Raw genomic sequence first — 21,524 nt, 5'->3', positions numbered from 1 at the left:
TAAACATAGCCTTCAATCATTCATTTCCATCTTTCGGTGTGTTCTGAGATCTGAACTGTCTTCTCGTCTAGTCTTCAAGTGTTCTGTTTATTTCATTTGGTTTTCTCATTCAACAAGTTTGGATGAGCTACAATCGCTTATTGATAGCAAACATATGTAGATAACTTCAAATGGTTAAAATGCAATCTCTAGTGAAAACGATATTTTCTCAATGAAACACTCATCCACTTACTAAAGGGAAAAACGTTCAAAATGGTAGATATTGCACTTATATAAAACATTGAAAAAGGATTGTTATCCTCATACATAATGAAATTAGAACGCAGTTGTAAAATCCACTTACTCTTCTGTACGCAACAAAACAACCAATTGCCCACTATTATATGTTTCATGGATAATTTCATTAGGAAAAAATAATTTATCAATTCTTGACAATTCCATATTAGTAGCAGTTGTAAGCAATTGATCAGTTTTACTAAATTTATGATCGCCATCATTATCGTTTTCATCATCGATAAAATCAGTTGTATTATTATTTTCAGTAGGTGTTTCAAATGATGTTGTATCACATAAATTTAAATAATCCATACCTATATTCAGTGTATCTGAATTGATCAAAGAGTCAAAATCGAAGATTTCCGGTATACTCTGAGAATAAATAGAAGTGCTACATACAGTAGGAGTGGTAATATTGGCATTGACACTACTACTATTACTACGATTAATAGTAGCAGTGGAAGAAGTAGTAGCACTAGTAATAAAAGGTGTATAAGACATAGTCGGTGGTAGGTCAAGTTGTGAAAACATACTTATGAAACTTCGTGAATGTCGTTTGGTTGAATTTAACAATACATTTGGATTAGTTTGTGTTTTTGATTCTGCATTGTTAGACTCTGTATTTGTATTGACAGATGAAACTGGTTTTTCTTGACTAATCGAAGCAATACGTACACGTTTGAAACCACTACAAGAATTCTCAGAAAACAACAACGCTTCATTGAAAAAGGATTTTGAATTACAGACTGTAGGTGCGCGTGGTTTTACAGAAACATATGTTCCATCTTTTCGTTTCAACAAGCTACAAATTATTGAACCAAAAGACACCGAAGTAGTTGAAGTTAAAAGACCAATACTCCCAGTGGGATTAGACTGAATTGGAATTCTTGTTGAAAATCTCGAAGTAAGGCAAACACGAGCTGGTGATGAAGCTTGGCGTTGAAGCTTAGATGTATGACCTCCCATTGTTGTAGCTGCTAAATTGATAGAAATAGGATCATGACGCAGACCTAGGCGTCTACGAAAACGTCGTGCATTATTATGTGAAGCTTCTAAATTAGATAAACTAGAATGAGTTAGTATATTTAATTGTGTTTGTTTTTTCACAGAATCCAGTTGATTTATTTGTTCTCTACCTTCATCATTCTCTGTAGTTTGTGCAGTTTCAGTATCAACATCTTTAAACAATGGTGTAATAGTGATGTTACTATCAATAAGCTCCATTAAATGTTGATGCATGCGAAGCATTCGTGATTTCAAACCTAGAAATTTTAGAAACAATTACGGTATTCAAAAAGAGACACGTTAAAATGAATTCAAGGAAATCTTGTATGAATTTTATCTATACAATATGAATTTCTACCACACTGAATAGGCTAAACTATTAACATATTGGTTGTTTTTGGAATAAAAAGAATTAGTATTAAATATGTATCGAACAAACCTAGAAGCTTTTATTAAATTGGGATAATGACTGGTAGTGGAATCAAGGATGTGAGTTTTGTTCTACTTACAACTCGTCAAATGATTGTGCTTGCCATCACAAATCACATTTGTACATGATGCACAAGCCACCGGCCATCTAAACTCAGTTGTTCATTTGATAACTCAGCGTTTAGGATGAAATGTAGCGGATCTCGAGTCTCTAAGAGAACATCAACACAGAGATGAGTCCAGAACAGGGTGAAACGCACGTCTCGGACTTCGCCGTTAGCCACTATCATAATTTAATAACAACTTGTGACCGGACAGAATTATCAAAGCACTCCGATGAGGATAAATATATACCAACCGAGACTGATTAATTGTGGTCTATAACATCAGCAACCGGAAAATACAAACTCTTAAAATTAAAATCTTCAGATCAAACTAATAGAATAAAGACTTATTAAATACACTGACTAGTTACAAAAACTCAAATAGGAAAAAACTGTTGAAATCCAAGATGAAATGGTTGGAAAATCCAGTAACTAAACTTATACATTAGTGTCATTCATAAAGAATAAATGAATCGAAGACCAACATAAATTTAGCTAAATACCAACTGGACACGTTTTTGAGAATCAAGAAGTCGTACAGTAGATCTAAATATTTTACAAATAAATATGATTCCCTATACTGCAACGCAGTAGTAATCAGGGTGAAAAATCTACATCAATATTTACTGGATAAAATGTAGCTTAGCATTATAATATGAATTAACTATCCTACTCCTTGTAAATTAGAACAGATAACGTATACTGAGGACATTAGATATATCGGATGCTTAATAAATATTTAGATTTATTTTCTAAACATTTAGGCAACAAAAATTTTCTTTTTTTAAAATAATCTTCACTTGTGATAATAATATGTGTCAAATATGAAAGAATTGTAACTCGGAGGTTAGTTGATGTAAAGAAAATAAAGATATTTACAGAATTACAGGCGGTCTTGTAGTTCTACGGCAATCGAGAAAAGATGCTGAAATCGGTAATAACTTTGAGAATTATTCAATCAAATTTAGGAAAAGTAAAGTGAGTTGCCTTCTGGGACTTTCTCGGAAGCTTCCAAAAAAAGGTTGAATGGTCGAAGTATTCTTTTAAGATTTCCCTGAACATTTCTAAAGATCTTTTAGAAAAATTATGGACAATTTTCAACAAAAACTATACGAACTCTTAACAAAACTACTTTAGTAGACAATTTTTTAATGTTTCCAAAAATCTCAATTTTCACGGTGAATTTCTACATTCATAATCGGGATGATTAAAGGTGATATATATTCGTCAAGTGTTACACGAACGAATATACTGGAAAATACTTCCGAAATCTTTCCCCTAAATTGGGAAGTAAATAATAATGAGTAAAACCATGAATAATAATAATAATAATAATAATAATAATAATAAACAGTAACAGAAGTTAAAGGGTCAAAGGAAAAAAATCGAATATCTTATTGTTATTTTTAGTAGTGAAATGCTAATTCAATTAAGAGATGAAAAACTTCCATTTTAGCTATCATTCGGTTATATCACCATTGAACATGGTTAGTAGAAGGTATTAATTATGCATTATCATAAGACACATCCTCATACATATTTCGAAAGCGCTCTTTAAGTAGTCAGTGCTTAATTTACATCACATTCGTTGAAAGTATTGTTTAGTGCACTAATTAGACTTACTAGGACGTGAAAATGGATTTTCACCGGGATGTAACTGAATTGGTACTGGACTGTTTCTATGTGTAGAATTATGAATACATAGTACACGTAAACCACCATCTTCTGGTTGTAATTGTATTGTAATAAAAGCGAATCCATTGAAAATTGATAATAATTGACCCATACAGAAAAAATACCATCCATTCCAATTGTAAAGTTGTGCATCTAAATGGACACGTTCAGATATCTGAGAAAAAAAAAAATAATAATAATAACAAACCGAACCGGTTGAAGCGGACTTTTAAGGGAACTTGACAAACTCTTAACATATTCAACCAATCAAAATACAGTAAATATAGATGAATGATTTATGACTAGAATTTAGGTTTAGGAGTAGGATGGAGAGCTTGTGAATAATAGTTAGCATTTACGAATTCACATCAGATATTAAGATTAGTCTGTATCCACCTTAAATCCCAACCTTAATATATTAATCTAACCCTAATTAAAAACTACGTCCTAATGCTAAACCCTAATCTTTAACTCAACACCTTAGTCCCAATTACAACTCTAACCCATGATTTTTAACCCTACATCCTAACCCTAAAGTTCAGATTTTAGTCCTGACTCTAAACTCAAGTATCTTATGATAGTGAGTCTAATTATTCGCAATACAATCAATGGGTAACAATAACTCCGTGAGATTATCTTTTTACTATCGGCAAACGACATGCTACTTAAAACATTTTTGCTCTAAAACCTTGAAATGAAATCATATAGTGATAGTGTAATGGATTTACTTCCCATTTAGTTGTTGGGAGTGTGAAATCCTCAAATACGGCGTATGAGGGAGAAAATAAATGTTAAAATTCGTGCACCGATATCAAGAGATTTTAGTTCAGTTAACTATCAAAGAATTTTCATCGTATAAAATTGTTCAGAGTGAATTTCGTTAATCGGCTTTCAGTGGATTTCCAACTGTATCAAGTCATTCAGCATGAAGTTAGTTAATCGATTTTGAGGTATCTTCATAGTATCCATAAATTCATTTTGGTTTTGTATAGGGAATCACTCAGTTTGATAAAATTTTGCACTTAATAACCATTGAATTAGTTCTTATATATAAATGAATTAACTTGACAGTGATTTAATTATTTTGGTGTCCATCAAGAAACGTTCCTAGATAAACTTGAGCTTCTCACTCCAGTTATCTGGTAGAGAAGACGAAGATAGAACCAATCTTCTCATTATATTGAAGTTCAATTTCTAAATAACTGGTTTAGTCCATAAATGTATCACCAATTCAATTTTTTCAGTCATTCGATGTCATACTCATTAGGTATATCAGTATTATGGGGATTGTCAACAATCCACAACACTGAGAATTAATAAAACTCGACAACTGAGTACAGGTCTGTCTATTTGACTCAGAAGAGATCTATAGTATGCATAACAGCTAGTAAGAATAGCCAAATGCCAAAATAATTCAATTCAACAGGCTGGATAAATAAAGTAAATAGCTATCAACTTTTAGGTTGCAGATTCATGCCCTGTTTAGATTAAGTTGAGGTCTCAACAATTGAACAGTAACATCAACCAGAACTGGGACATAAAAACTATCACATAAATCCAAGTGTGCAAATATGTATTAATTACATTAATTATTTTAAAAAATGCTCATTATTACTCCAGATAAAACACTTAGCACATGTTCTTTTATCTATAACACATAAACATCTGGGTACAATGAGGAACTGGAAATGCCCTAACATGTGATATATATATATATATTACCATTGGGTTTTGACCTTAATAGGATTTAACATTACATGTAAACTACTAAATAACATATAATGGTGATATAGAACATGATGTATTTCATTGCAGTGTATAAACAATTTCTATTTGAAAGATCAATAGTTGTTTGTTTGCTTTAACCAACTAAGTTTGTTTTGATTTCTCCGCTTAAATTTTCTTTTTTTAGTTCAATGAAGGAAGAGTTAAACAGTTTTATCAAACAAATAACTATGCATAATTAGACAGCGTTCAGATCATATGATTTTATATTGAAGTGGAAATAATCTGTTAATAGTACATAAAAATGAAACATATTTCACTGTTCTTTGACTGATACCTGACAAAAATGATTTCTAACACTAAATCGTCAACTAGCAGGTTATTTATGATTTTTAAGAACAATTACTGTTTAGATAACACCTGCATAATAAAAGCTAAACAAGATTTTAACCGAGATAAAAATTGACAAAGAATAAAATAAGACTTTTGGTGCATAAAATAAACACATCAATGAACAAATAGCCTCTATCTACTTGAAACGGATAACCCATATCCTAAATTAATGATGTACATAGGATTCCCCAGAAGATTGTTCAAATGTCTTAACTGAGAAAGAGCTTCTACACATTGAATAAAGTGAAATGACATATACAGCTTGACCAAATCGTAATTAATCAGACAGTAAGTAGCGTTCGTAAGTAGTCGATCAGCTTTCCCTAACACAGAAGTGGAAAACACTTCAAAAAGACTGGTCGCAACTTGTGTTTCAACAGCCGATGCGCTATTCACTAAACAACTGAGTGTAGATAACCACTAACTTGTTTAATACCTATGATATTTAAATTCTTATTAATAAGTTTTGAATTACCCCGTTGTTGATATCTAGGGCTGAGTTTTGATCAGTCTTTGTTAGTATATATGTATCCAGTGTGACAACAATCGAATAATTCAGTGCTGATCATACTATTCAAAAGGTCACACACACATAGGGCAGAGCAAAAAACACTATGCTCTAGCTTATTGATGCGATTACTTGTAAATGTGAAAACTAAGCATAATCATTAAGGGTGCAGCTACACAACAACCACACGACACAAAAATACTGACCATAAAACGATGAAAATACTACCAAAAGGAAACAGAAAAAAGTACACCCATACATTTTTATTTTTTATAATGAATACAGGTTGATTATTAACTAATCAATACTTGAATATTTTCCAATGAATTTTCCTATAGTTAAATACAATATGAAAAACGTTTCCGTGGTCATGTGACAGGCTTGACTGTTACATTGGAAAATAACATGATGTTTATGCATCCATCACGCATTTCTGATCAGTCGTGATAAATTTTTTTAGTAGACAATATTTAAATAGTTGCATACTGAAACTAAACAAATTGACACGATGTAATATTCCCGATATTAAACGCTTTTATACATATAGGTATTTAATAAGAAAAGGAGAATTCAGCTGAATTCTATGGATTATTTTAATTATATAGATATTTCTTTTATTATAGTAATAAACAATAGAAACTCATTCTTGTTTGTACCGTGATAACGACTAACTAACTTAATAATTTCACAATTCTTTAACAGAATACTAAGTTAAACAATAATTCATATTTATTCACCACTACCTAATGAGCATCATGTTATTGTATATTACAGAACTATGAAAGAAAGTGAGAAAGCAGCAGAAAGATAAATATCAAATTGATTTCTTAAGTTATACTTATTTAACCTGTTTATTTTGAATTTAACAAACTTCAAGTGAATAAAACTTACAGAAGTAGACGGTAAAACTGGTTGGTGCTGTTGTTCTTCATCTTCATTTGCTGGTGTAGACAAAATTTCAGGCATGTAATTTTTGCTTTCATTCAAATTGACATTCAACTCATCATGAACTCTTTGTTTCTCAATATTTTTAACTGATTTCGATTTGTTTTCTTTGTCAGTTACTAACGTATTCTTTAATGACAATTCTTCTATTACTTCCTTTGTTTTTGTACTTGTAGTAGTAGTAGTAGTAGTAATCGAGGGAGAAATAGTTAGTTTTATTGATGCTGGGACAGTAGTAGGAATTGTGGAAGTCATTACGGTAGTAGTACTTGTTGTATCAATGGTTATCTTTGTCACAGAAGCTGTGCACACATCTTTTCCCTCATTTTCGTCTGATGATGATGGCACGGATAACTGCTGTCCAGTATTAGTAGTGGGCGTAGCGACGGTGGTCACGGTGACGCCAGATTTATTTTCCGTTATTAACAAATGCTGTAATATATCAATGATAATTTGTATCAATGGAATTAAGCCCAAGCGATAGAATACCAAAATGTAAATATGTGGTGTTTTATTCAATAAACGGAGACTTAATTCTAATGCACGTGAAATTAATTCTTCTCGTTCCTGGAAAAATATGGCGAAAATGAATAAAACAAAAGAAGAAATAGTTATTTTATGTAAACAGTTATATGATTATTCACTGAGTAAAGAGATACTAAACTCAGTTATGTCTAAATAACATAAAACTTGGCAAAAATTATGTATCGGTGACACAGCTGAAAATTTGCAAGAAAAAAAATAAAAGCTGAATACACTTGCTCCACTTCGATTTGGAACCATGTCAGTTAACATCATCAAACCATAGATTACGAGAATTGCGCAGATCATAACCCGAAAGTCTGCAACTATGGAAACACAAGTTTAATCAACAATTAATGACTTTATGGACTGATATCTTGTCCTCATTTGGTTACTCTAGACTTTCTACCAACCCACTACATTTCATAGTTCTTAAAGAATCTGACCTTCTATACCTATTAAAGTCCAAATTACATAACAATTGAATTCTATGGTTCTAGTACAGATTTATATACTCGGTTCTCCGCTAAGCTGTTTGTATGAAGGTTCGGTGATACTACGTAATTTGATCTGAGTTAGCCCGATAGAAGTGGATTCGAACGTGTGACCTAAATGGTCAAAATCCCAGTATATAAAGAGAAATAACAGTGGATCATATCAGTTTATAGTGCTATTAGTAAAATAACAACAAAAAACGACCAACTGCAACGTTTGTACTGACAAAAGTCGAAAAAAAAGTGGGTAAAAAGACAAATCAAACAACCTACTTCGATTAATATCGTATAAATCATTTGTGTTAATGAAAATGCGAATGGAACTGATTGATTATCCATCAAACTAATTTTTTCTAAGTGATCAGGTCGCATATACTGAATCATACGCCAAACTAAAAGTGTACACTGGTGCCTGTGAACAAATGATAATAAAAAGAATGAAAATATTGGAGTATAAAGTTTACTTTACATATGTAATTTATTTAATAAAGGGAAAATGTAAAATTCAAACTCGTTTGAAATGTAATACTTAGTCGAATATTAACATAGCACTTTAGATATGACTAGAACTACCACCTAAAATTAAATATAACTCAAATGATCACACTTAAACAGTCTAACCAATATTAAATCCTACGTAGTCATAAGTAAGATCGCTACTTCTTATGAAACACAGTTTGAATTTACATACAAAATGATCATATGTAGTAGAGGAAATATATTATATTCCTCAGTTTACTGGTCATAAGTCACCAGCTAGTCCGATTAGCAACAGAAATTTGAAACTCGACAGTACGCAACTTATGCGACTATAAATTTGTTCAAACCATCTCCACACCACTTGGAACCTTACAACAAACTGTATAACTCCGTAATAAAAGTTATATGGTTTTGATATGTGGCCACTGAAGGTGTGATTGGCTAATATATGTGTACAAAATAGACACTCAGTTTATTAACTATTAGATTCGTAACTTCCTTTCGTATTTTTGATTTCTACTCCAGATCACTGAGTGTGTCTGCTTGTAATTGATTCGGATAAACATTTGTCTAACATGTACTCTGTATCTCCATTATTGGTCATGAATTTCGTCTGGTAAAACGTGAACCAGTTTATACATAGCCGATCGATCGAGTATCCGGTCTAGTGGAAGCATAGTCTCAAACACCGTTTATAAGATTGTATCATAGTAATATACAATATATATTTCAATCCTAATATATCGGGGCTTGAATCAACTAGTACGTAATAAGATAAATTGTGAAACAAACATATATAAAGTACAATTATAGCATAAGATAAATTTTTCGCCGACAAGCAGACATTCATACAATTGCCTACCCTAACCAATAGGCAACAGCGGTTATTTATATGATCAACTAGTATAACACTCTTCAATATACTGGTATTACATATTTATTTGAACTGTTTTAAGTCATTTATTATTTTTATTATTAAATCAATACCAAGCACACATAACTTCGAGCCACACCTTAAGTGTGAGGGCAACTGACACTACCCGGTTTCCTAAGATAAAGTGGAGCGAGACGCGAACCTGTAACTAAATGACTGAAAGTCAAACACGTCAAATATTAAACCGCTCACTCCTTTATCTATCCGATTGTATGCAACAGTAAATATCACTATCTTCTTTTCACTGATCGCTAAATGACACAATTTTGTAAACTTTAGAAGAAAATAACATAGAACCTGTACACTGAAAACATAAAAGAAAGATGGCTTAATGACTGAATTTTTCAAGTTGCAATTATTATACTGTAAATTTTAAATCCTGACTTCATCAGATCCGTTTGGTTTAGGCGAAAGGATAGTATCGTTAATTTTATACAAAAATATGGCTTGAAATCGTGAACACAAATCTCTACTTGACAGTAATAAAGGATCTAAATTAACATGAGTTGAAATGTAAAAAACAGCGAATAATATTCGTAATGATAATTGAATAATACAATTTTATCAATAAATCGATTCAACAGGTTCACTAAGTGAAATGGAGCATTCTTACTTTACAAGAAAAATTTTGTATAAACTACCTTACAGAAGATGTGCTTTCCTTAAACAATCCAACTAGCAATGGAAGAAGTTGATCAATAAATAAACGTTGAGCTTCGGCAGAATCATTAGATTGAATCTCATCAGGCTTATGTTGAGTAGATGATGAACCAGGTGTTAGTTGTTTATCAGATTTATTTAACTTGGATGATAAACCCTTGAAACCAGCTCCTAAAAAGCGATATATATATATATATATATATATATATATATATATATATTTGCAGTACATTATAAATAACGGTGTATTAAGAATATAACTTCTAATAAAGAATATACCTAGTTTATGAAGACAATCAACTTCATGCTACACAAAATCACTTAAATAAATAAATAGGAATTGTGTGCTTACTAACTCAATAATTTTCCCCAATATATCTAAACAAATATACACCTTTTGAGGAATTGAGTATGACCTAAGGTGGTATTGTTATCCGGGACATGAAATACAGTGTAGCAGGTCAGGTATCAAGTAAGGATAGCAAGTCGGTCGACGGAGTAGTGAGATGTATTACTCATGTCTAACCACTGCCTGCCCTGGTTTGCAAAGTTGGTTGGAGTGGGAATAGTTTACAAGAAAGTTAGTTTGGAGTAAAATCAAATGTGACATCAATCAATCAACCGCTATACTGAGACATGGGGGTAAGTTTAGATGACCTGGTTGGTGTCCACGTGAATATTGTGACCGGTAGTTGGGTTGACATGGTTCAGAATCAGTTGTAATGACCCAGATGCACATATTTTTTTACCTTCTACTCTTGAATCCTGAGTTTCAAAATTATTTCACACCTTTTACTCTGGAAATTCACTTATTCTCCTTGAATTATATTGTCTATGAGAAATATTTCTTCACTATCACTGATACTGCTAATAGATCTACCACACTAGTATTCAGCTTGATAACTTCATATCTTTGTGTTGTCGTGATCTAGTAACTTGGATTACGGCAAATACGTGCCAAGTTTTAATATAAATGAAACAATCTTCGGTTGAAATTATTTTCTCCAGTTAGTGCAATCGAAATATCCGTATATGTCTGAAATCTTTTACGATCATAAGTAAACGACTGGCTTCTATGTTGAGTGAATAAGACAAAGTTGATCCAAAACCCTTAATTGTGTCACTAATTACTTTGTTTTTTCAAATTTGTATAGCTATATGTGTTCAAAAGTGACAATATCAAACAAACTAACTATATTTTGTACAGAACCAAAGTATATTGTGATCCTCTTTTAGAAAATATACTCTTATTCACAAACATCATTAATAAAAAAAAGATTGATCACACATTCAACTATGAAAATGTTTACATGGAAACAGAGCAAATAAAATCAGTATCACTGAAAAATTCACTCACTTTTTGACTCGGATTCCAATAAATCGATTACTTGTTGTGAACCAGGAAAATCAGGATGTTCTCGAGCCATATCTATGGGTTTTCTACCTTGTACATCTTGTTTGTTAATATCAGCGCCCCAATTAAGTAAAGTTTTGCATATTTCAACACGCCCAAATGAAGCTGCATAATCTAAAGGTGTACGAACACCTAAGTTCACATTCGCACCATGTGTACATAAAAGTTCAACCATAACCGGAGAACCGAATGATGCAGCCCAATTTAGCAAAGTTTGTCCTAAATGATCCATGTAATTGACATCAATTTTGCCCGACTTTAAACTGCGTTTCATAAAATCTAAAAGAATTTGACAGAATTTCAGCGTGATTAGATTGACGAAAATATTGAGTTAATATTTTTTATCTTTAGTGAGGTAATTGAAAATATTTCTTCCGAAACTTTTAAAACTAATTGTACTCACGACTGAATTAACTACAAAGATGGGTTTCGCAAAGTTCCATAGAAAATACATAACCAGTGGAGTGAGCTAGTAATTCATTGATGACATTACAAGAAAACTGTCTCATATTACACGACGACTGAAGTTGTCTGCATTGTAATGGTGTTTGCTGTGAGATACTAGGGTTCTAATTTCAATCTTATACTACTAAGCTGTGGATGAAGAGTCGATAAGCAAAAAAAGAATTTAAAGCAGTTAGTCACTTTGATAAATTTCGATAGTGTAATAAGAAGACGAAGATTATCAGAACTATGTGATATATTAGTGCAATACATTTCGAACAATCTGATCGCACATATACTTGTTAAGAACATTTATATATAAAAATAAAAGGTTAACTAGACTAAAAATGGAGGGTAAGAGGAAACAAGGATAATTAAAAAATAATGTGAAAACAGTTTGAAACCCTATCACTCTGGATAATAAACTAATATTACCCTGGCAATATTAGCTTATTATTATATTACACAGTTTGACAATCTTCGTCTTCTTATTACACTATCGAAAAAAGACTTGTTAAGTAGTCCCTGACTTTCAATGGTCGCCCAGTTGACAACAGTATAATGAAGACCACCTTGCAATATAACCGCATACCTTGAAATTCCCAAGTACCGGTCATACTGTTAGTTATTAGTATTAGAGGCTTGTAAAGATCGTTGAATTTCACATCAAGAATGACCTTAGTTAGACAACTGATGAAAATCAGAAAGCAGTAGACAGTCCCACTGTGATCAGAGGTGTTCCAATATATTGGATGTGAGGCGGTTATCCATCGATGACACTGGAAGATAGTTGTCCAACACAATGAATTGATAGAAAATAGAAATGCGAACCACTGGTTTAAAGGTTAAGCACTCCAAGAGAGAAGTGGAGACCCAGAGTTCGATCCCCAGTTGAGCCGAGGATGCTCATTGCCGAAAAAACCTAAATACTTGGAGAAAAGTCCTCAGGTGCTTCCCAACTTCACTGTTATCCAACTAAGCACAGTTCGTTATGAAGACTACAGTCGTTAGTAATTTACTCGTGAAATCTTGATACTGTTTTCAAACTACAGTCGGTGAAACAAGACTGATTAACTTTCGAGCGAACAACTTATGGTATGCTATACATTATTTGGATAAAGTCAATCAAGTCGCTAAAAGTATATTCTACTGAGTAAATGTTTCTCCAACTGCAGCGACAACCATCATAATAAATTAGAAAACATTCATTTTATGAAACATTAAAACATATGAAGTAAAATATAAAAAAACCCTCATGAATTTCGATAAAAATTGAAATACTATACCCAAATCCTGTCGTTTTATAGCCTCAATAAAATGACGGTGTATAGCATCGCCTTCCCAAGAATGCTGGGACTCTAGAGGAGGTTCAATAGTATGTTCAGATTGTGAAGTATTCTGTGAATTTTCCGCATGTTCGATAATTGATATAGAAGTTTGAAATTGATTTGATTTAAACAACTGGCTTTGCATTTGACTTTGTTTTGAAGTATCATCTTTCACAGCGTCTGGTAAAGTAGCTTTACAAACTTGTTCTTTTATTTGCGATGATTCACGTGATTTCAATTGAACATTTTGAGTTTGATATAGTAGTACCAAGAGAATTTCAATTAGTCGCAGTACACTAAGAACAACTAATTCATCCGTGCTACGTTGAACAACCATTGCCAATGTCATAGCAAACTGGCCATCACTAGTTAGAAGTTTATGTGTTATACTCACAGAATTACAGCAAAGTGAAGTTAGAATATTAGTGACTGCATGAACTGCGACTGGATTACTTTCCGATGTGACTGAAGAAAAGCCATCACGACCACTCCCTGATGTGTCTGTTGGCAAATCTGCAATGCAAAAGTCACATATCAAAAAGCAAAGTGCAACGTTTATGCTGGAAAGAATGTTTTGTATTTGAAAAATAAATAATTCAACAGTCCACGCTCATAAGTGGTTTCAAATGATAGTGTTAACATTTCACTTCATAGTGGATAATGTCTTCAAATTAAACAGTTCCTATGGTTCAGAACCTTAGAAGATTCATGCCCCCGAATGCCCTATTACGGCCGAGAGTGGGAAGAGTTCACTCTCTCTCTCTCTCGAAATGCTCTCACACGGCCACGTGTATATAGCCTCTGCCAGGGAAGTCCTACTCACTGTCTTCTAGTGGCGGGGATGTTGTTTACAGAATTGAGAGGACGAAAAGTGAACGTCCGGCGCTTTAACCGGGTTGATGGACACGGAGAGTTCACCTACAGGAGTTGAAAAACCCTGATTCCAAACCAATGGTGCACATGGGCTCCAGTACTCCGAGGGAACAAATGGTGTATGAACCATTCGTTGGTCACCGGCTACCATGGGACTGCATCTCCTTACGATGCTCCATTGCCTTGTGGGTCAGACCTATAGGTCGAAGGCTCCGGGTGTGGTTCCCCAAGAAAACCACCTGCTTCAGTTTGGGCACCCAGGCAGTATCACAGCCCTCACACAAATCAAATGAGATTTGTGTGGCGCATATTTATCTGGTGCCCCCTTGCACCAGTATTTATGCGTTCAAATAAATAATAAATAAATTGGAAGATTCATCCCAAAGAGTGATTAATGGACACACAATTATGAATTAATTAATGTGGTTCATTCACTTAGTACGTATCTAAGATTTCAGATTTCAGACATACTTTTATGTGAAAACTAGTGTTATTACCCGGCTGCTTAAATCAAATTAGATCAGGCGAGTTTGTAACAACTTACTACTTTCAATGTACAGTTGTGGAGATTATTCAGTTTTACTGAATCGATCAATGTTACACCAACAATGAATAAATAGAAGCATTAGATGGCTATTTCGTTCTAGTATAGGACTCAGTGCGCATCAACGACCCCGTACGCGAGAATCGAACCCAAAACCTTTGGCCTCACGCGCGAACGATTAACCTCTAAGCCACTGAGCCGGCATCCAACGGTGTTAATGTCTAACTTCAATCAACAACTTCTTGGTCAAGAGCTACTAAATTGATGTCCTACAGAATAATGATTTTGTGCAACTTGTTTCACAGTGCACCACTTCATTTACTTTTGATCAGTTATTCAGCTACAACGTAAGACCAGGCACATACATGCATCGGTTCAAGTTACCACACCTCAACACAACATGAACATTGAATTCATAGTAGTCACTTCAATGGTAGTAATATATAAAAGAAAGATTGTGTATAAGGATGTGGTACAGGAAGGAAGAATTAGTTTGTAGAAAGAAATATAAAGCAATTTTAATCTTACAGTTCAAGGGAATACAAAGAGTGTATACAACCACACCATTGGGATTGATTCTGAGTCATTCATTCTGAGTCTCCAACCGTTGGTTACGATAGTCGCGCAGACCCCAACCAAGTAGTCTGCATCTACCAACACAGGTCAGACCAGAAGTTAGTGACTTTAAGGACTGATGTCACGTTTTGATTTGGACGCCGCTAACTCTTTCCATTCATTTTTTTATATTTAAATGGTTAAAACTAAAATTATTAAATAACTAGAAAACATGTAAGCATAAATCAAAACAAGTTTATTTACTGGGGCCAGATGAATCTGTCAATTCATTATCAGTTTCCACACCACCAGCAACACGAAGACGTTGAAGAAGACAATCAATAATATGAGAATCAGCAAGTGGACTTGGATCAGTACCCGTTCGAGTAAATCGAGCCACCAAATTAGCAAATGCACGTAATGCTTGATCAGCAACACCTGTTTCTCGACGGTCTAAGAGTGAACTCAACGCATCAATCCAACTGGTTACATTCTTGTCTGTTGGGTCTGCTCTGCTAAACAAACGTCTTATAATATCCATCCCAGCCTGCAGAACATCAGCATGAAGCAGATGTGGATAAAGACGTATATAACGTAAAACGGGAGTCAGTCCCCCGGCCATATACACGGCACCAGGCTCTCGTGTACAAATAAGCTGCAACATCTTGAAAGTTTATACACGATGATTAACAAAATGAAGATAATTTGATAAAAAATACTAATAGTCACATTTCAAATGAAAAAATAATCTAACTTTAAGTTCAAATAGAGAAAGCAATCTAAAAGACATTTACACAGTTTCAAATGTTTTAAATCTTGGTTTATATCTTATTTACTCACTTAGAATACTGAATAAACTGCTATCAAAAAGTTCCAATGAATGAAACTGTTGATCACAATATATTTAAAATAAAGAAACTTTGATCGATATTTGAGTAGATTGACATAGTAGTTGGAAATTTAATCTAACCTCGTTGCTAAATAAAACATCAACAATCAGTTTTCAACAAAAGCGATCAAAATTCGACCGATTAGCTAAGAGGAAAATAAGCGATCTGAAACAACTTTGTTTGAATGAGTCTCTATTATGATTGATTGTCTGCACAACAATAATCCTTAGTGTTGTAGGTCCTCGTTACGTAAACAACGACTACGCGAAAGAAATGCACGATGTGACGAAAATATTCTCAGATTAACATGATACACAACGCGAAGCAGCCTGATTACAGGTTCAATCCAAATAGGTAAAAACCAACAGGATAAGCACAGTCTAACAATTTTATTCAGACTTCTATGTACACTAGATCCTGGAAGTGGATAACAATGTCATTATGACTAAATCATGTTGTACATTTTAAGTAACATTAACTCGCGAAAGATTCAAAAGAAATATTTACTTTAATAATCTGCTGCCCAAGCTCATTACTCTTCGCAGATGTCATATCAACTGCATCTAATCTAGAAGTCATGGCTGTCAACACATTTGGCGACCGTGCAATCCGTGGGGCACAGTCCAAACTAACATCCAAATAGTAAGTGAGGGCCCGAGCATTTGCCTCCAAAACAGAGTCTGGAGCTAATTCATCCAAAAATATTTTACATAAGGCAGGTATGAAGAGGCGAGGTGGATAGCGCTCAAAGAAAACATCAACATTGTCCGAGAAAAGAACTTCATTGCACAGTTGTTCCAATGCAGTAAGTTGTAACTCCCTAAGTTCGTCGTTTACGGAGTCCAACCATTCCAGAACTATTGCTGGGTCAGCTTCCATTGAGTCGATTTAGAAGTGACCCTAGGTATAGATTAAAGAAAATACGTAAAAATTATCAATTTTGACAAAAGATATCCTATGAATTCAGAAACGTAAGCAAAATCTAAGAACCAAATACTTGAAATTTACACAAGTTTTCTCGACGTTTTATAGATAGAATGTTTAAGTGGTTGAAAAAAAGCCTTATATCAAATAATGACAGTTTGTCATTTCAGAGATGAAAATTTTAGATAAGTCAGCCATTTGTCGTTGAAAATTAACACGTTCTTACTGAAACTTGACTACCTAGATAACGTCATATTAGGGTCTACATTTTACTTGCACATTTCCAAATACGGAGTGTTTAACTACCCTTGACTTACTGCTTTGCCTGTATGAATATTTTTGAGCATTACCAGCGATATCTGATAAAGGCCCAAGTTACTAATTTAGAAACTTTCAAAGTCACGTCCACATGCCACGAAATTGTCTAATTGGAATTCAAACTCAAATAATGTTAGTACTACCAACACTGAAATAGTCAAGATTAGAATACCACCTGAACAAACTGAACATATATACTATCTTTCTAACAAATACCTTAGTATCAATAGATTACACCAGCTTTCGAGTTTCAAAAAGGTACAAGTATTTATAAACAGTTGTCTACGCAAGATACTGAATATCCGTTGGCCAGAAACCACTAGCAACAGCTGATTGTGGGAGAGAACAAACCGGGCTCCAGCTATAGAGGAAATTAGGAAAAGAAGATGGAAGTGGATAGGATACACATTAAGGATATCATCAAACTGCATCATGAAGTAAGCCCTAACTTGGAATCCTGAAGGGAAGCGGAAAAGCGGAAGGCCGAAGAACACACTACATCGGGAGTCGGAAGCAGACATGAAAAGGATGGATAGCAGCTTGAAAGGATTTCCCAGTACAGGGTTGGATGGGGAGTGCTAGTGGGAGGCCTATGCTCCCCCACGAGGGGTAACAGGCGTAAGTAAGCTCTCGAGTTTGTGGACTGCGAGAGCATTAAAAACTTTATATTCGTGATAAGTCCGGGTTGCAAGCATACGTAGATCAACTACGTCGGTAGTTTAATACATTTTACTCGATGCTTTTAGAATTCATTGTTATACTAACGCGATATAGCGAGGTATATCATGACCCATTAGTAGGATATTTCTACATAGTCACTTAGTCTAAGGAAGCGCGAGGAACTCTGAAGCAGCAACCTGATCTCTACCAAAGATTTTCTACAGCACTGATGTTTTAGCTAATAAGATAGACATGTTCATAAAAAAGCTCTAGCAGCAAGTTACCAGTGTAAATATCCATTAGGTACATTCATTTACTACGAAAAGGCATTTGATAGCGTGGACAGAACAACACTAAGGAAGCTTCTTCGACACTACGGCGTGCCTCAGAAGATAGTCAATATAATACAGAATTCATATGATGGATTACACTGCAAAATCGTGCATGGAGGACAGTTGACAAAGTCGTTCGAAGTGAAGACCGGTGTTAGGCAAGGTTGCTTACTCTCACCCTTTCTCTTTCTCCTGGTGATCGACTGGATCATAAAAACGTCAACATCTGAAGGGAAGCACGGGATACAATGGACATCTAAGATGCAGTTGGATGATCTAGACTTCGCAGACGATCTGGCCCTTCTATCCCAAACGCAACAACAAATGCAGGAGAAGACGAACAGTGGCAGCAGCCTCAGCAGCAGTAGGTCTCAATATACACAAAGGGAAAAGCAGGATTCTCCGATACAACACAGAATGCACCAATCCAATCACAATTGACGGAGAACATTTGGAAGATGTAAAAACCTTTAGATATCTTGGCAGTATCATTGATGAACAGGGTGGATCCGATACAGATGTGAAGACGCGGATCGGCAAAGCAAGAGCAGCATATCTACAACTGAGGAACATCTGGAACTCAAAACAACTATCAACCAACACCAAGGTCAGGATTTTCAATACAATTGTCAAGGCAGTTCTACTGTATGGATCGGAAACCTGGAGAACTACGAAAGCCATCATCCAGAAGATACAAGTGTTTATTAACAGTTGTCTACACAAAATACTTCAGATCCATTGGCCGGACACTATTAGCAACAATCAACTGTGGGAGAACAAACCAGATCCCAGCGGAGGAAGAAATCAGGAAGAAGCGCTGGAAGTGGATAGGACACACATTGAGGAAAGCACCCAACTGCGTCACAAGGCAAGCCCTCACATGGAATCCTCAAGGCCAAAGGAAAAGAGGAAGACCAAAGAACACATTACGCCGAGAGATGGAAATAGACATGAGAAAAATGAACAAGAATTGGATGGAACTAGAAAAGAAGGCCCAGGACAGAGTGGGTTGGAGAATGCTGGTCGGCGGCTTATGCTCCATTGGGAGTAACAGGCGTAAGTAAGTACATTCAAATTCCAAGCCAGCGAAAACTGATTTATACAGTTAAGAAAGATATCTAACACGGCACATACAAGTAATCCTTGTTGACATCGTTTTTTAGGTGAAATTAAACCTCTACAAAACTTATAGCAGTGAAATATCAGCGTTTAACAAACCTTAAATTCTCTAGAGAACTAAAAAAAAATCATTCATCAACCCAAGTTTCCCGAAGCGCACCGCCAGTTGCGCCCCTCTCGAAAACAATAACTAATGTCAATGTAATATTTTTTTAATTCGTTATCTTGGTGCTTTTAGATTCAATATTACAAACACAAACTAATTCGACTTGAATGAAAATTATTGAAATTTTCAATAGCCTCCCATGGTTTCACATTATGAGTGAACCTTTTGCAACTAAAAATCGATTCAAAAAACGAATAATGCAACTGCAGTTATTCGAGTGCGTTTTTTGTCGAAATATGAATATTACCCGATGAAACCATCTGTACAGTCATATGTTTATTTCACTGTCTATCAGAATTTACAATTAAGAGTATTGAGCACAACAATTTCGACCGCTTTTTACACATAAAGAGTGACCTATTACCTACAAATCCCTGTAATTTCTTAAAACCTATTATCTTACTCATGTAACACAGACACTTGAAATTACCGCACTTGGTCTTATTCAGTCCTCAGTTGTTACTACAGCCCGTCATTCGACCTGAATAAATCCTTGGAGCTTAATTTCCAGTGAAGATTCGGCTAATCCCTGACAGTGTATATTAATGTCACTTGTTCAGTCAGGGTGTTTCAGTCATCGACTACTGGAAGGTAGAGTCAAACAGAAAATATGAATGCCAGAAATTTAAGGTGTGTTTGGACTATGAATTCCATGAAATCACATATTTCGCTTGGATTGCTCGTTCATTCAATGGCACGTATCTGGCTTGAATCATCTTTGGACCAATACTAATTCGATCTACAATGCTGTGCTAATTCAAGAATTAAATCAATAATACCTGGTATCTGATCTACAATCCCTTATATTTATATTGTATCGAACCAATATCCGCTTAACATATTCAGCACGCAAAGACGAAAGTAACCCAGGAGAGTTTCGTGGTTAATATGTTTAATAACATTTGGTAGTTACTTCTGCATACATCAGTCATATATTCCATCAATCCCTCTAAGTTGTGGTCAGGATGGCACATAAATATGCCTTGTACGTCGCCACTATGAAACATCGTATTTCACGCACACAAACAAACTCAATCTAGTTCTTAACTGGATACTGTAACAACTTGGGTTGACTGGTTAAGAGTTGACCTCAAGGCTCAAGTATTCATTTACTTCCTTGTTTTGTTTTGGGATTATATTTACTATTATTTTATACTGATTGTTAAAAGCTTTGTGTGTTTTAAGAAAAATAACTTTATGCTCCATTGCATCCTTCAACATTTCAAAATAAGGACCTGTCCACTACAAGTCCGGTTTCTTCTATAGGTACGTGAGGGGTACTCACGGCACGAGAATGGTGGGCTCTATTTAATTTCTGTCTCGCTTATTATTTTTCTCAGATTGAAATCACGAGTCAGTTGAAGCTTGACCACCATTGAAAACCTGGAAGTACTGGACGGCCGTTTCGTCCTAGTATGGGACTCCTCAGCAGTGCGCATCCACGATCCCGCGCCCAGGTCTGTTGTGAGATATCAGCTCACTGAAGACAATGGTGTACGGTAGCGAAACTTCGTGGATTGGACATTATAATAGACATTGCCACCGTTGGATGCCGGCTCAGTGGTCTAGTTGGTTAAGCGCTTGGCGCGAGACTGATAGGTCCTGGATTCGAATGTTGCGGGATGCGGGATCGTGGATGTGCACTGCTGAGGAGTCCCGTACTAGGACGAAACGGCCGTCCAGTGCTTCCAAGTTTTCAATGGTGGTCTAGCTTCAATTGACTCATGATTTCAATCTGTGAAAATTTCTAAAAAATCTCCACAAACCCCTTCTGATATTATTTTTCTGCTTAGTCGCAAAAGCAAACC

General features: G+C 34.8%; 1 protein-coding gene across 1 annotated transcript in view; it reads right to left on the bottom strand.

Moving 5' to 3' along the window:
* The window catches only part of MS3_00000921 (uncharacterized protein), a 72,899-nt gene extending 52,749 nt beyond the window's left edge, over positions 1–20,150 (bottom strand). The window contains exons 1-10 of the mRNA XM_051208491.1: positions 20,120–20,150; positions 16,705–17,097; positions 15,572–15,971; positions 13,294–13,848; positions 11,507–11,842; positions 10,131–10,320; positions 8,349–8,487; positions 7,006–7,626; positions 3,438–3,663; positions 344–1,538 (exon numbers count right to left, since the gene is read on the bottom strand). Of these exons, the coding sequence (XP_051075114.1) occupies positions 344–1,538; positions 3,438–3,663; positions 7,006–7,626; positions 8,349–8,487; positions 10,131–10,320; positions 11,507–11,842; positions 13,294–13,848; positions 15,572–15,971; positions 16,705–17,076 (4,034 nt within the window). The 5' untranslated portion in view covers positions 17,077–17,097; positions 20,120–20,150. The remainder of the gene's footprint in view (positions 1–343; positions 1,539–3,437; positions 3,664–7,005; positions 7,627–8,348; positions 8,488–10,130; positions 10,321–11,506; positions 11,843–13,293; positions 13,849–15,571; positions 15,972–16,704; positions 17,098–20,119) is intronic.
* Positions 20,151–21,524: the final 1,374 nt, after the last annotated feature.

The sequence above is a fragment of the Schistosoma haematobium genome, chromosome 1, assembly GCF_000699445.3.
Source record: "Schistosoma haematobium chromosome 1, whole genome shotgun sequence".
NCBI lineage: Eukaryota > Metazoa > Platyhelminthes > Trematoda > Strigeidida > Schistosomatidae > Schistosoma > Schistosoma haematobium.
The sequence above is the reverse complement of the archived record's forward strand: the minus strand, read 5'-3'. Positions and strand labels throughout refer to the sequence as shown.